Genomic DNA, 15,801 nt, shown 5'->3' with positions numbered 1-15,801 from the left:
AAAATGCTTCCAGATGATTGTCTTAGCATCATTTGAGTGGCTGTGTTTCCCTTTCAGTCCCACTCCACTTTCTTGAACGTCTTCTTCCAAAAACGTCATGCGTGTGCTTCTCCACTCAGCTGGCATGCAGATTTTTTGAACCCTCCACCTCCCTCATCCAGGCCCAACTCACACATGCTTTTCAAAAAAGACATAACAAATTGCGTGCTGTTAATACGCCCTAGTTAATTGTGGTGGTGCATTTAACAACTGTAAAACACTCGGGGGTTTCAGACTGCGGGGTGAAATCATAATAAGACTCGTGAGGTTCAAACGCATATAGAGAAGTAACTATATTGACTTGAAAAGAGCCATGTGTGGCCTCACTTGGCTAAATGGCGTGCTTAATGAGGCCGTTATGAACCCTGCTAGCGTTGGTGGGCCATCTCAAAATGAGCAATATGAGTGTTTTATAAAGTGTTGTGTATGTGTGACAAGCTGTATGATGATATGTCATTTTATAAACCAGACTCACAAACATTTCGTGACAAATGACTGATTTGAATTGAACTTTTCAAAGGATTAATTGGACGTTTCGTCATGACGTCAAATCAAGCCTCAGCTCAGTGCCCGTCCAAAACTCGAAAAAAGCCAGGAAGGGCATCCTTTCTCCAAAATGCTGGACTTGAGTCTTAAAATAAGAAAGAGGTGGAAGTAGTGGCCTGAGGAGGAACATGGGACAATTTTGCCAAAACCACAACCGGGATCAGGGAAATTTGGGCTGAAGAAGATTCTGAGGCAACCTCTCACATGAGATCCCAAAAAATCTAAGTTGAATGGTAACCTGTCACAAGGAAAGACTGCTGACATCACACCAGAAATGTCACAAAGCTTCAAGCTAGTACTTCATTCCAAACTCAAAATATACTGTACATATGACCATTGTTGGTTCAAGAAAATAACGACAACATACACCTGAAAAGGTGAGGTGTAAAGATAATTGCCATTTCAGTAAAAAGAATTTCACAGCTCATGAACAGGGCAGAGTCCATTAAAATTCCTTCTGAGGCATGATTTGTTTTGGTGCTTATTTAATCTTTTCATATTTGCTACTGGTCCTGGCTTTAGAGAACATTTTTCTAACCATTCATTGAATTCCTCAAAGGATATGTTATGAAAAGTCCCAATAAGAAACAGTATTGCGGTGTTATATTTTCAAAACCCTTCCAGCTATTTTGCAGGGAGTTGGAACCTATGCCAGATGATGTTGGCAAAAGGCAACTACACCCACAATTACACCGTCGCTCAATGACAAGCAAAAGCACTCTGCCAGCATGGACGGAAGTCAGGTAGGTGAACCACATCATCCTCAGTGACTCATTTTCATAACATACGTAAAAATCAAATGAGTTCTTGTTGTACATTCAATAAATGGCAAAAGTACACATTCATGTGTTAGTGTAATTCTATTTGGATTGACTACTTTTCAAAGGGGAGTGTAACCTAACTGAGAACAAGAAGAATTTAGTTGGCATCAACCCAGAACCTCTGTGCATAACTACATAATTTGGCAAATTTAATATTTTTCACAAATCTACAATATTTTCAGTCCACACGTGTGTCTGGGTCTTGTTTTACAATTATGAATGTCCAATCAAAAGAGTTGCAAATGCCTTCCTGTCTTTGATAATGACGTTGAAAAAAACATGATGTTTTGGGGGGTGTCATTAATAGTGGTAAAAAAATGTTTAAGAAATATATCATTTTATAAGAATACCCAAATACAAGAGAAAAATACTATTTCATGAATATTAGTGTCCATGAAAATGGATATCAGGAACAGATTATCATTAGTTTAATACTATAATCTTTTTTTTTTTTTTCTGTCGTAGTGTGGACCTAACACTCTTTGTTGTTTCTAATTCACGGCATGCTGCTGTTGTCTGCCTGAACAAAGCAAATGGTTGAACCAAAGGGAGACAGACATCTGTTTCTGTTTACCGGTGACATCTGTTACTGAGAATTAGTCATATATAACATTTACCTGACTTGCCATTATGCTTTGGAGCACACAGAAACAATGGTTTACATCTTGGAGTAAAATATTACAACTCGCCGGCATGGTGAAGTACTGATTAGCACGTCAGCTTCACAGTTCAGAGGTGCAGGGTTCAATTTGCATGTTCTCCCCGTGCCTGCGTGGGTTTTCTCCGGGGTGCTCCAGTTTTCTCCCACGCTGCAAAGACATGCATGATAAACCAATTAAGCACTCCAAATTGTCCGTTGGTGTGATTGTGAGTGCAAATATTTGTTTGTCTGTGTGTGCCCTGATTGGCTGGCAACCAATCCAAAATGTCCGCACCTGGGAATGGCTCCAGCACGCCCACAACTGTCACCAACACTGGAGCTATTCTTCATGCATGCTGGTGCTACCTGTCAATAGTGATTGTTTTGAAATGTTTGCCATATTCCTGGAGTAAATGTGTGACCATGAACCACAATCTTCCTGATACTAACCTGGCTGCAGCCCTCATTGAATTTTGTCCTTCCGATATTTTTTTCCCGATATTTCCGATATCGAGAGAGCAATTACTATTCTAATTGGATACTTCACAATAACTGATGACATGTATTCTGGTCATGGATAGTATTTTTGTATTGCATCTATTCCTGCTACTCTGACAGAGACACTTTCCGATAATATTTTAAAATACAAGAAACGATCATTTGTCTGGGTTTATCATATGAACCTTAAACTAGGGGGTGAAGCATTTCAACTTTATCACTCCAGGAAACACAATTTTATTGTCTTGTCAAACATTTGTTTTATATTAGTCACAGAGGGCAATGTTCCCCAATTTCAATGACAGCGACTGAAAGGAAGGCGACACAAAATAAACCGTCCTGGCCAAATGGGAGGGGGGGATCACACCAGTTAACCCATTAAGGGTTAGGCAGGGAGGCCTGTTTCAAAATGTGCTTTTATTCAAGTCATATCTTGCGTTGCGTGAGAATTTTGCATATATTACACACGTGTAAATCACTATTGTACAGTAGTTATGCATAGAATGAACCCCAGAAATGTCTGCTTCCAATTAAAGCAACACTCTGCTAAGAGAGACCACCCTTTAGTGTAGATTTAGGGCTGAAGAAACACCTGCACATTTTGCATCCCACATGTGGTTAGGCGCCTGCAGAGTTTTGTTTGTGCTGTTCATGATATTTAAAGCACATTCAAGCACACATTTTGGCAAGTGTGTGTTCTCGGTTAAAGACTATTATAGACTATTCCTATTTTATGACTGTACACCAATCACACCTTCAGAGGAGCACGTGACCAAGAATCCATTGAGCCATTGTCTGTTTTCAAAGGAGTGACAGCTATCGATCACAGTTTCTTAACAATAGCAAGACAAAATAAAAATGACATGAATGACATCAAGCGCGCATTACACAGTGAAGCGACATGAGATTAGACAAGAGTGTGAAAATCTCATGAATGGAGCTACTAACGACTCCTCTGTGGTTAACGTAACAGAAATGAACAAGACCGATTTTAAGATAGTCTGACTACAGGTTTACAGGTACACCTAACGGCTTCAATGGTACCCCAAGTAAACAAACCCTTCTACTGTAGGTCATTTGACGTAGAAGAGCAATTGAGAAAATATACTCGATGACAACCATCCAAACATTTTACACAGAACGGAGTTTTGGGTTCCCAGTCTGTCTCACTGTGCAGTCTTGCATTTTCAGTTCTGGCACAGATTCAGGCAAGTTAAGAATCCAAAAGTCATTCCAGTTGTGTTCCAAAGTGTACTATGCATCTTGTAGCAAATTGTCTCACAAAAGACAATGGAATAGACTTTTGGGATGGTGCAGGCACAACAACAGATCCAATATCGTGCGAAACGGAGAATTGAGACTAACAGAAGTTCAACAGGTTTTGGCCGCACAAACGGCTCAATTACAGCCAGCTCCCCATATGTCATTCACGTGGATGTGTTTGGTTTCACAGAAACAAAGACGCCCCCACAAAGTGAGGCAATTGGAGAGGCCATCAGTCCATCTGAAGTTCTCCTCATGCCTGTCTGAAACACCGACCTTTGCATGCAAGACGGGATTAAGATTAAAGAAGGTCTTGCGCATAAACCTCCCCTCTTTGTCTATTCCACACCCACCCACACCAACTTGCAAAAAGTGTAGTCACGCATGAGGAGACTGAGCAAACTGCTGATTACTGCCTCTTCAAAGAAGTTTGCAATAAAAATAAAAGTGTAGAAATGTGAGTGTGCCTTGATATAGTGTTTCATTTGTATTGCTGGTTTGGCTCTATAAAATAGACCTAATTTGGCATGTGTTAAGACTTAATGCAGTAAACAAGTCAGATAAAGCTATTGTGAGAAATAGTAGACTCAGGAACAGACAAACAGAAATAGTCTCGCTGGAGTCATTGCAGGTAAACTTGCGAATTGTGTAATCGGCCGTGTATGTTACGTGGGCAGTTGTAAACTTTTGGACAGTTGTAATATTTATGAATGAAATCTGGTTACATCTACCACCAACTACATTTGCCTGCAATCAAAAACAGCAAAATCCTATTATGCCACCCGCGCTGCACAATAGTCCTCCTTTTAGGTAGTCTAAAAAAGATGCGGAAACACACAGAGAGTAGAATAGACTTGCACGAAAACAAAATGATGCTTGTTTTTATGCCGAGCGCACCCGCACCAGTCTACCAAAATAACACCCATAGAGATTATCCGGTGGAGTAACTTTAGGATTTCATCTCTGCTGTTAGCAAATGATGTGGTTCAAATGACAACATCAAGTATACCTTTATTATCTTTGTTTGCCCTGAGAGATAAGCTGAGGAGTTAACTCAGAGTTCAATCACATCGAAAGGCAACACTTGAGATAACTTGTGCTCCCAGGTGTTACTTGGATCAATATAAAACATTAATAATGGATGGAACAGTTAAGTCAACATTTAAATGAGCGTTTAGGAGATTCAAGGTGTGTGCCAAGTCAGAACACTTTCCTGGATCTGGTTGATTTGCTCCTCTGTGGTTAAATGTTTGCACAATGACTCATAAAATAATATGTCTGCCGCCCGAATATGAAATATATTTAGCAACACAGTTGTACAAGTATAGAATTACGTAAAAACCTATTTATTCAACACATGAATTTTGTATAATAGACATTATCTCATCAGGTAAGCTATTCATATAATAATTCTGAATATTCTTATGATTTGGGGGTTTAATTTGATTACGAAGGTGAATTACAGCCATCTAAGAACAGGAGAGTAAAGCGATATATTTTTAAAAATGAGATCATCATTAAATGAGATCATTGTAAAACAATCATCCATCAATCACAACAGATCCTTTGCAGTCTACCTCCAATTCTCACGCTATCACACTGATGTCATTTAAAAGCTCTTCTCAGGGGATTATTATTTGTTCATCACTAGCAGTAAAAAACTTTCATCATGTTATGCTCTGTTAGAGAAAAAAAGGTATGCAAACAATGGGACTAAGCAGATAATGATACTTATTAAAGGGACTAAACACCACGAATGAGAAACTTTGGATCTCTTTCGACAAGTGATGAGGCCCTCCCTTGACATGAAAAGCAAGTGCAGACTACGATACAGCTTTGTTTTATTTTTCCCGTCTAACCACCTGCGTCATTCAAACTAGTGCCAGTTAAGACATAAAGCAAATGAAAGCCAGACTTATGCGTTGGAGTCTAGTTGTACACGCGCACGCACACAAACAAACGCACGCGCGCACACACACACACACACACACACACACACACACACACACACACACACACACACACACACACCCACACACACGTCAGCACTGTACACAACAGTCATTAGACGAACCATCTGTTCAATGCTCGCATGCTAAGCTGTAATTTTCAAAACCTGGTGCATGTGCCTGTGTTTGTCTATTTGCTTGCATGTGGTGATTTTTTTTTTAGTTGTCAAGTAACCACAAAATACATTGAGTCTGATCATGTTCACTCCACCCCAAAGGTCCTATCCTCGGGCAAACCCACGAAACTCGATCCTCTCATTTGGCCACACGTACACTGACTTTGACACAGTTACTGCACCGTGCCCCCACGTTTTGAGGGTAAACAACTCCAGACTGATGAGGCTGAATGGAATTCCCATCGTTGTGGGAAAAATGCCCAGAGACATTTGTAAGTCCACTTCTCCATCGCCTCTTAATTCTTTACAGATTGTAAACCTCCAGATTTGTACATTATATTACTCTTCTAAAGTTCTTGGCACCTCTCTGCAGTTCATGACAAACCCCAAACTAACCATAAAAAAAACAATGTAATTTTCCGTCCCGTTCTTTGAAGGTAGAAGAAATACACAATACTCTGTTGCATGTGTGTGTAAAATACAAACTGTCACAAGAGTTAGACAGTCTTCACATACACAATCGTCAGAACAGATATTCCCTCTGTGGTGGCAAATATCCATGAATCAATTACTTTTAAGAAAGGTCATCAATACCTGTGTGTATAAAATCTATCCATTCATTTTCTATAGCGGTTGTTACTGTTCTCTCTAAGCTGCTCTTGTGCACAATTCCACATTTGACTGTGAATTGAAAAATATCCCACCTGAGCTGTATTGGAATTTAGCATTTTCATATTCGCCTCATACCCCCCCAAAATTGAAGATTGTTCGCCACGTGTGGTTGACGGAACGGGAAAAAACGTGAGCGCAACTAGGAAATGCCGAACCACAAATATTCAGGCGTTCAATGTATTTGAGCAATTAGTGAGCTGCCTGATAGATATGGTCACGGGTGTGTATGAAAACAGTCACACACAGACACTTGCTGTATCAAAACATACATACATAAAAAAGATTGAGCCACACTGTGATAAAGATGTCTTCTTCCCATTTAGAGGTTTCTTTCTTTGCCAAAATTGTAATTTGGTGCCATTTAACATGCCACTCGTAAACATATCAATGTGATCTCGGTGTAAACCTCGGCCTTTCGCAATGGAAAGTTACTATTTGCGAGCGGCTGGAAAAGTCTCACATGGTCTCCTTGCTAAGAGCCTCAGCTCAAAGTGGATGAATCACGAGTAGAGGCGTAAACAAAGCGGAACTTAATGGATGAATGTGATATCTTTAATTTGACCGCTGGGATAAGAGACATGCTGGACAAATAGGTCGAATGCTGCCTACCTGGATTGTTGACAAAGACATTGTACCTGCGTCACCGCTTGTGCTTCAATTGACCTTTACCCCATTTAAGATACAAACTTATATTTGTGGAGGTTTTTATTTTTCTTTCTTCCCTTTCTATTACGAATCTAAACGTGCAAGATGATGACTTAACAGTCTACATCACCCTTTGTGTAAAGCGCATCATCCGTTGTGACACGCACGGATCACACAGAAATGCAGAATAACAACAAGGGGTAACAAATATTTATTTATTGTCATACCATCCACTAATTGGGAATAAATTAATAAATATGGCCTGTGGTTCTGATATCATCATGGATCACTCCCGCGCAAATGACACTGTGGCAATAAATCAGATAGAACAAATGTGATAAATGAGGAGAAGATAATATAGCTCAAGGGTGAAGAGAGAATATTTGAAGGATGCCATCATGCTTGTTTTTACAAGTTTTACAGAAGTAGGGCACAGGTGGGGCAATGCTTGTATTCCACTTTTGACAATCACAATTAAAACATGACATATAAGAAAGGGGCAGCTGATAGATTGTCATGCATTATCTCATCAGCAGGGACTTTCTACTGCCCTGTGTTGCCTTGACTATACATGTTTGCAGTTCATAAGCAACAATGAATTCTTTATTGGTTCTCCTTTCTTCTTCTAGGTGATTTCATTATGTCTAATTCTTCTGGTATTTTAGTCGTCAGAAATCACAGACGTACGTGCCTGACTTCACCTCTGTAATTTTTTTTTTTAATGTCTGAGATATGTGGATGCCCTCAATTTGGCTCATTTATTTCAAGGCGCCGCAACATTTTGTACAATTTTATGACATGCAACAAATATTTGCCTTTGATAATATAATAATCCAGTCAATCCCAGTTTATTTTATGTTTTTTTTTTGTGTGTGTCTGTACTTTCACTAACGTACGTGTGAATGCTTCTGGCACTTTAATGCCTAAGAAATTCAAGTTATGGACTGAATGGCAGCATCCTTTGATTGTGAAGGACAACATTAACTTTTACATCCCAAGTGGCGAATCAGTTCTCTTTTGAGCATGTTAGTGTGTTGACAAATTTAATAACAGTGTAAATGTAATTTTTAAGCATGTAAAACATGACAAATCAGAGCGGAGGTATCAGCCTTGCCCCTCCCCAAAAATAACTTTTGCTGTTGTTGCTTATAACAAGCCGATTGCTGCTTATTAGGTCTTTATGTTGATCTAATACTTCAATTAAAAATTTGTTGACAGACACGAAGCACGCACTTGCTCCAGTGATTCATCTCACACGCGAACTAAAAGGGCGTGAACAAACTGGAGCACGTCTGCAACATGTGCAGACATATTGTGGTTTCTATGTGAATGCAGTTGACAGCCATGCAGTCAATATACACAGATTTCCATACAAGTAATATGACTGGAGACATTTGGAATGAGGCGGCTTGGTGACGCACTGGTTAGCATGTCCGCCTCACAGTTAGGAGGGTGTGGGTTTGATTCCACCTCCAGCCCTCCCTGTGTGGAGTTTGCATGTTCTCCCCGTGTCCGTGTGGGTTTTCTCCGGGCACTCCGGTTTCCTCCCACATCCCAAAAACATGCTTGGTAGGCCGGTTGAGCACTCCAAATTGCCCCTAGGTGCAAGTGCGAATGGTTGTTCGTCTCTGTGTGCCCTGCGATTGGCTGGCAACCGGTTCAGGGTGTCCCCCCCGCCTACTGCCCGATGACAGCTGGGATAAGCTCCAGCACGCCCGCGTGGGGACAAAGCGGTTCAGAAAATGGATGGATGGACATTTGGAAAGATTTTCAGCCTGTACGTCAGATGAGGATCTTTCCCTCTCATGCCAGTATTTATATTTTATGACTGGATATTATAAATATTATGGTCCAATTCACTTCATAGCATGATACACTTGTATTTTTCACTCACACTCATCAGATATTGTTATTTTTCTCAGTAAACCAATGACATCAACTCTTTGCAGGATTTTCCAACACAGCAATCTCCAAATAAAATATTTATTTTGTTCTAGAGGCCAGTGTAAGCCTTTGATGAATGGCAGAGTTTAGAGCAGTGGTTCTTAACCTGGGTTGGATCGAACCCCAGGGGTTGGGTGAGTTGGTCTCAGGGGTTCGGCGAGTCGGTCTCAAGGGTTCGGCAGAGCCTCCACTGCAGAGGTCCGAACACACCTGATTTATTGTGTAAATTTGCGATGATGCATATCTCGCAAAGGCAACAGCAGAAGTCACACTGATTTGCAATTATGTAATTTATTGTGAGTTCTTCCATTTTGTTGATTTTGTTCTTTGAACAAGGTAATGTTCATGCACAGCTCATTTTGTGCACCAGTAAAAAACATCTATGTCTTGAATTTGAGTCAGTTATCAATATTGCAGCCGATGTTATAGTACTGTCAATCTCTGTATTATAATGATAAATGACGCGTGCACAAAAACACGAGTTCAACCTGACTAAAATATTTGGTTTTAGTGTAGGTTGTCTTATTGCAATTGCCGTAGCGTGACGTCATATATGGTCGCAGCCCCGGCGCTGATCTGGTATCTCCACGGGTTTTACCCCGGACTCGCTTTTGTCAATACCGTCCCTATTCTGCTTCCAAAAACGTAACCACGATCTAAAACGTAACGTAAGGCCAAATATTGGTCAGAGACAATGCTCTACTTAAGGTAGAATCTGCAAAGTTAGTAACAGCCATGTAAACAACGTCCCGTGAACCGTGTGTTCAAAAACAAAACAAAAACGTCTGCGGTGCTTAAGCATGTTTTCTTTTGCATTTTAATTCTTTCGTTCATTCATTCCTTTAATGTCTTTTGGCTGAAATAAACAGCCACAAACCAAGCACCGGGTACAACAACCCATCGCACTCCATTATTTTGGCGTGAGCGTGCAATGCGCACCAGCGACGGTCGCTGTAAGATGACGTCACAAGCACGGTGAGGCGGTTTAGTCGCAGTGGCCGTGGAAACTTTGTATTTGGGTGTAGAGCTGAGTCGAGTAGAGCAGAAGCAGAGTGAAGCAGGGTAGATACCGTCGTTGGAAATGAGGCATAATAAACACAGAGAATACGTTGAAGAGGCTATCCAATAGCGCCATCTAGCGACGTGAGGTCGGCCGTGGCGCCTCTCTGCCACCCTGACACACCACCTCCTTCCCATCGCCGCAAAACACAGCGCAGGCCGGGCCAACTATTCGTCTCTAAACAAGGACAACAAGGACTATCACAATGTCTGACATGGAGGACGATTTCATGTGTGACGACGAAGAGGACTACGACTTGGTATTTCTATCTAAAATGACCCAACTCCCGCCTTTTATCTTTAGCAGAACTGGAAAGCAGCGATAATGAGAGCTAGCTAGCGTTAGCCTCGTAGTTAGCGTGTTGGGCTAATATAGTTTAATAGCTGGCCACACACATGCATACACACATTCCCACAGAGCTGATTAACAAAAGTAAACAACAACCTTGTAGGATAGTTTAGTGAAACTTGCACGTAAGCTCCTCTGACTCGATTTTTGCATTACAGACGACTAGTTAGCACATAGGTTGGCTAACTTTAGCAGAAGCTACGGATACCACAGGAAGAGATCATGTTATGCTTTGCTTCCGAAACTTGTGTCACGCTATGTTCAAAACTTGAACTATTGGAGTTTGTAATAATGTGCATGTGCATTCAGGAATACTCGGAAGACAGCAATTCAGAGCCAAATGTTGACCTGGAGAATCAGTACTACAACTCCAAAGCATTGAAGGAGGATGATCCCAAAGCAGCGCTCAGCAGTTTCCAGAAGGTAAGATGCTCCTCAACTCAAAGTTGGATGCTAGTTTCACGCACATTATTTTATTCATAGTATTCACTGACCTGTTTTCATCATCAGGTCTTGGAATTAGAAGGCGAGAAAGGCGAATGGGGGTTCAAGGCACTGAAACAAATGATTAAAATCAACTTTAAGCTGGTAAATAACCAACACTGACTTGTAACATGTAGCTGATATTATCATGGCCACTCTGATTAAGTATTACATGTCTTATTGCAGACTAATTTCCCAGAGATGATGAACAGATACAAACAGTTGCTGACGTACATAAGAAGTGCAGTCACGAGGAACTACTCAGAAAAGTCCATCAACTCCATTCTGGACTACATCTCAACGTCCAAACAGGTGCAGTATGGAAACCATTTTATCTGACAGTTGAAAATGCTGTTTTTCTCGAGATACGAGTGACCCAACTGACAATTAATGCGAAGTGTTGTTAGGCATTTGTTTGTGTGTGTTTGCAGTATAGTAGCAAGCAGCAATTTGGCAATTCTTTAAAAAGTGGCTTCAAGTTGATGTTTGCTGTCAAATTAATTGCAAAACAAAGAGAATATTTTGTATGTATAACAGCCACAGCCTTTCAAAAGTCCTTTTAGTTAAATGCCATCAAAGAATGCAATACAAAACTAATCACGGTAAATTTCCAAGCCACCGCTGTATGTGTTTATATTTACTATGTTTCCAGATGGACCTTCTACAAGAGTTCTATGAAACTACTTTGGAAGCTTTAAAAGATGCAAAAAATGACAGACTTTGGTTTAAAACCAACACAAAGGTACTTCAAGGTTATTCTGATGCTCAACATCAACACACTTTATACTTGCACTAAAATCAGTAAATTGTATAATGCTTTATGTCACTATAGTTGGGAAAGTTGTACCTGGAGCGAGAAGAGTATGGTAAGCTGCAGAAGATCCTGAGGCAATTACACCAGTCTTGCCAGGTAACAAGACTCCCAGCACATGAGTCAAATGCTATGGTTGTACGTCCTTTGTAATTGAATAGAAATTCCTTCTCCAACTATAAATTGCATCCGTAACTAAAGTGTCCTCGCTTCTTTTCTTGTCACAGACCGATGACGGGGAGGATGACCTGAAGAAAGGCACGCAGTTGTTGGAGATCTATGCTCTGGAAATTCAGATGTACACAGCACAGAAAAACAACAAAAAATTGAAAGCTCTGTACGAGCAGTCGCTCCACATTAAATCTGCCATTCCTCATCCACTTATAATGGGCGTTATCCGAGGTAAGCGCTCGCGTATTCAGCAACCTCTCCATCGTGTGTGGCCAAAGCTTCTTTCTGATGAAAGAGGGGTGCTTGTTTGGTCCTGTACAGAATGCGGCGGGAAAATGCACCTGAGAGAGGGGGAGTTTGAGAAAGCTCACACAGACTTCTTCGAGGCCTTTAAAAATTATGACGAATCCGGAAGTCCGAGAAGAACGACGTGTCTGAAGTACCTAGTACTCGCCAATATGCTAATGAAGTCGGGAATCAATCCCTTTGATTCACAAGAGGTGCCATGTTTTACTTAACTCTACCGTTTATAATCTGAGCTCATAATTCATGTTACCTAATGTTCTTGATTCATTTTGTTTTTGTCTGGAAGATTTTGTTTTTAAAACACTAATGTTTCCTTTTCTTTACCCTTTAAAGGCCAAACCATACAAAAATGATCCAGAGATATTAGCAATGACAAATTTAGTAAGGTAAGAATGTTTTGTTATTGGAGTCAATCCTCGTTCATCACCTCTTAAATACAACTGCACTGTGTTCACATAATTTTGTGAAATACGTAATGCATATAACAATGAATCGCTCACATTTGCAGTCAGAGATTTGCAGATTATTTTTTATCACCTCAAAAGGTCATCTGGTGATATCTTGTTATCAGGACGGCTTCATTTAAAAGTTTAATTCATTTCATGTCCGCCTTCATTTAAAAGTTTCATTCATTTCATTTCCACGCTCTTAACTTAAAATACTTGTATTGCAAATTGTTTTCCTTGTTAAAATGAATGGCAATGCCGTTAATCCGTTCCAACTCCACATTGTGCGCCTTTTGGTGTGCGTGGCTTATTCACCGGGGGCCATTATAATACAGACATGCAGACACAGAGTTTCACAACAAAGTGAGTCAGTAAGCTGCACTACGACACAACATTTTGCAGAAGAAGATGCCTGTAGGGCTGCAAAATTAAGCAAATCGACATTGCAATGAATTAGAATGCAATTTGCAAAGGCTGCGGTAGGCTTATTTTAATATCTATCTACAATGCCCTCCATAAATATTAGCACCCACTTGGTCAAGATGTGTTAAAACCTTAAAGTAAAATCAATTTTTATTGCAGAAGTACACGTACGTCCTGAAAATTGTAGAAATGGTTCACCAGAGACGTACAATGTAATACACGTGTATCTGTTGTATAAACAAAAAGAGAAAATACACTTAGTGTGAACGTTTTTTTCCGTCGGTTTTGCATCAAGATTGACAGCTATCTAGAATTGTTTTCATCAGATATTTAACCATCAAGTGTGGCATTTTAATAACATTGATTGTTTGTCCCTCTCCCCAGCGCCTACCAGAATAATGACATCACTGAATTTGAGAAAATCTTAAAAACAAATCACAGTAACATAATGGACGACCCCTTTATCCGAGAGCACATAGAGGGTGAGTGGTGGTGACTCTGACTGCTGGTGGTGCACCAAGAATGTCTTGTAAATACACCTTCTGTTTATTTATTGCAGAGTTGCTGCGCAATATTAGAACTCAAGTACTTATCAAACTCATCAAACCGTATACAAGAATACACATCCCCTTCATTTCTAAGGTAGGACACACAACTTTGGGGAGTTTCATGTTTTATGTTGTAGCCAGCCAAGTATAATCTCCAACTGTCTATTTGCTTTGTGTTTCAGGAGCTGAATATCGATGTTTGTGACGTGGAGAGTCTACTGGTGCAGTGTATTCTGGATAAGTACGTGTCAACCTGTCTCATCATAGCATTACCTCTCCTCCACACAATAAATTGATGGATAACTGGTTTTGAAATTAGACGTCAAGGAAAATGGCGTTTTCAACTATGACTTGCAATTTCTATTTCTAATTCCTTTTCAACATTATTTAAAGAGAAGATAGTTTTAGATTTTGGATGCAGAATTCAAACAAAATTGACAAAATTCTATGAAGATAGCATCCATCCATTATCTGTAAACCCCAATTAGAATTGTTTCATTCTTGAATAGACTCGATCCAGGCACCTGAGGCTATGCCAATTATAAAATCATAACGATGATAAGCACGTTCTATAAACTACTTATGAGGATAAATATTCTCATGGCCGAGAGTTTCTATGCTCCCTGTACCCACAGTTTCATGACGGAGCGGAGCTAGGTTTAGACTAGTAGGGGCACAAGAAAAATACTAAAAAGAAAACAATGAACTTGACGTTCCCTTTAAAGAATGAGCCTTTCCGCCATGGTCTGTGTATTTTACTGCTGCATACAGCCGTTCTTTAACTGTTTTTGTGGTGTTCTCAGCACAATCCACGGGCGAATCGACCAAGTCAACCAGCTACTAGAACTCGACTACCAGAAACGGGGAGGTGCTCGCTACACAGCTTTAGACAAATGGACTAATCAGCTGAACTCTCTCAACCAGGCCATTGTGAGCAAGCTCACATGATGCCACTGAAAAATCAAGAGACAAGAAAATGGCATGTTTGAATACATCCATCAAGTATGCTACCGTGCTTCGGAGACGAGCGAGACGCCACACGCTTTGAAAAACGCCACCGATGTTCAAGAAGAGCCCTGAGAATGTGTTGACTATTCCTGGCGAGAGGAAATCACTGACACTGTTGTTTTTCATATACCAGATTGGCAGATCCTTCCATGTGCAAATATATTGGTTGTATAAATGTGTATGAGAAGACATATGCAGTATTTTAATGTATACTGTTGCCACCTGGTAATAAACTCCTGTCAGCACTTAATGGTTTAAACTTGGAATGGAGTGTTTTCATCATGACAAGAGACATCTAGCTATGGAAATTATTTGATCTTGATATCCAGCTCAAGTTCCATGTATGCCTGTTGTTCTCACTAGTAGTACAATATTGGCATACTATCTGACAACTGCATGCTCACTGATGTTAAAATTCAACTGGGAATAGTTTTGAGTCAAACAATTATTGTCAATAAGTGCACAGTTTAGATGTCTTGTAACGTTGTCCTGCCAGTGTTGCCAAAAGGTTTCTTATATGGACTTTCAGCTGGATATTAAGTATATTGAGAAAAAGTATGTCCTATACATCAATCAATAATATTGATCCTCAATGCTGGCAGCCTTTCCAGTCACTCCAAGCATTTAGTTTAATTTAAATGTACGTAGGTTTCTTAGTAGAACTTCCTCTTCTGCTTTTCTATCCTACGGATATTGTGGATTCCTCTTATGAATGCATAAAGTATCTATTCACAGTGGAAAAGCCTACCAGAAAAGATTCACATTATTTGAGGTTAATGATTAACTGTTGCGTAGAGTTGGCTCCCATTTTACCTGGGTTTGAATGTGCATGATTCATTCCAAATACAGTTATTGGTAGGTGGGTGTGCACATTCTAATTTCACGTTTATTTTGCCCCTCTTTAAAAGAAAGTTGTGTTTTCAGGTGAGTCGTACTGGTTAGCGGAAAGTATATCACAAAATCATTTGAACAGGGAGTGTTTACTTTCACCATACCTATCTTGT

General features: G+C 40.1%; 1 protein-coding gene and 1 long non-coding RNA gene across 3 annotated transcripts; one reads left to right on the top strand and one right to left on the bottom strand.

The window, feature by feature from the left end:
* Window positions 1-2,055: 2,055 nt before the first annotated feature.
* LOC147059192 (uncharacterized) lies at window positions 2,056-7,315 on the bottom strand. The gene is made up of 3 exons (XR_015065594.1): window positions 7,214-7,315; window positions 2,342-2,412; window positions 2,056-2,215 (listed from the first exon to the last, which is right to left on the bottom strand). It is a non-coding gene; the product is annotated as an uncharacterized LOC147059192 (long non-coding RNA).
* Window positions 7,316-9,771: 2,456 nt separating this feature from the next.
* cops2 (COP9 signalosome subunit 2) lies at window positions 9,772-15,047 on the top strand. Of its 2 annotated transcripts, none has more exons than XM_085908393.1 (13): window positions 9,772-10,512; window positions 10,911-11,024; window positions 11,112-11,189; window positions 11,271-11,396; window positions 11,737-11,826; window positions 11,917-12,033; window positions 12,123-12,297; window positions 12,388-12,566; window positions 12,706-12,758; window positions 13,626-13,723; window positions 13,801-13,883; window positions 13,972-14,030; window positions 14,593-15,047. In XM_085908393.1, exons 1-13 carry the CDS (start codon window positions 10,459-10,461, stop codon window positions 14,735-14,737), a joined length of 1,371 nt encoding a protein of 456 aa, XP_085764519.1. In that variant the 5' UTR covers window positions 9,772-10,458; the 3' UTR covers window positions 14,738-15,047. The 2 variants fall into 2 exon arrangements, with proteins under 2 accessions (XP_085764519.1, XP_085764520.1); XM_085908394.1 differs by having other exon boundaries at window positions 9,775-10,512; window positions 11,917-11,994.
* The last annotated feature ends 754 nt before the right edge of the window (window positions 15,048-15,801 follow it).

This window comes from Syngnathus leptorhynchus, chromosome 3 (assembly GCF_054491065.1).
Source record: "Syngnathus leptorhynchus isolate UIUO chromosome 3, UIUO_Slep, whole genome shotgun sequence".
Lineage (NCBI taxonomy): Eukaryota > Metazoa > Chordata > Actinopteri > Syngnathiformes > Syngnathidae > Syngnathus > Syngnathus leptorhynchus.
This window is presented reverse-complemented; position numbering and strand designations above follow the sequence as displayed.

Excerpts from the sequence above, each read along its gene's own strand:
- cops2 (XM_085908393.1), top strand. The coding sequence starts at position 10,459 with ATGTCTGACATGGAGGACGATTTCATGTGTGACGACGAAGAGGACTAC. Across the intron at positions 13,724-13,800 it reads TATCCGAGAGCACATAGAGG|AGTTGCTGCGCAATATTAGA; the intron begins GTGAGTGGTGGT and ends TATTTATTGCAG. Across the intron at positions 14,031-14,592 it reads GTGCAGTGTATTCTGGATAA|CACAATCCACGGGCGAATCG; the intron begins GTACGTGTCAAC and ends TGGTGTTCTCAG.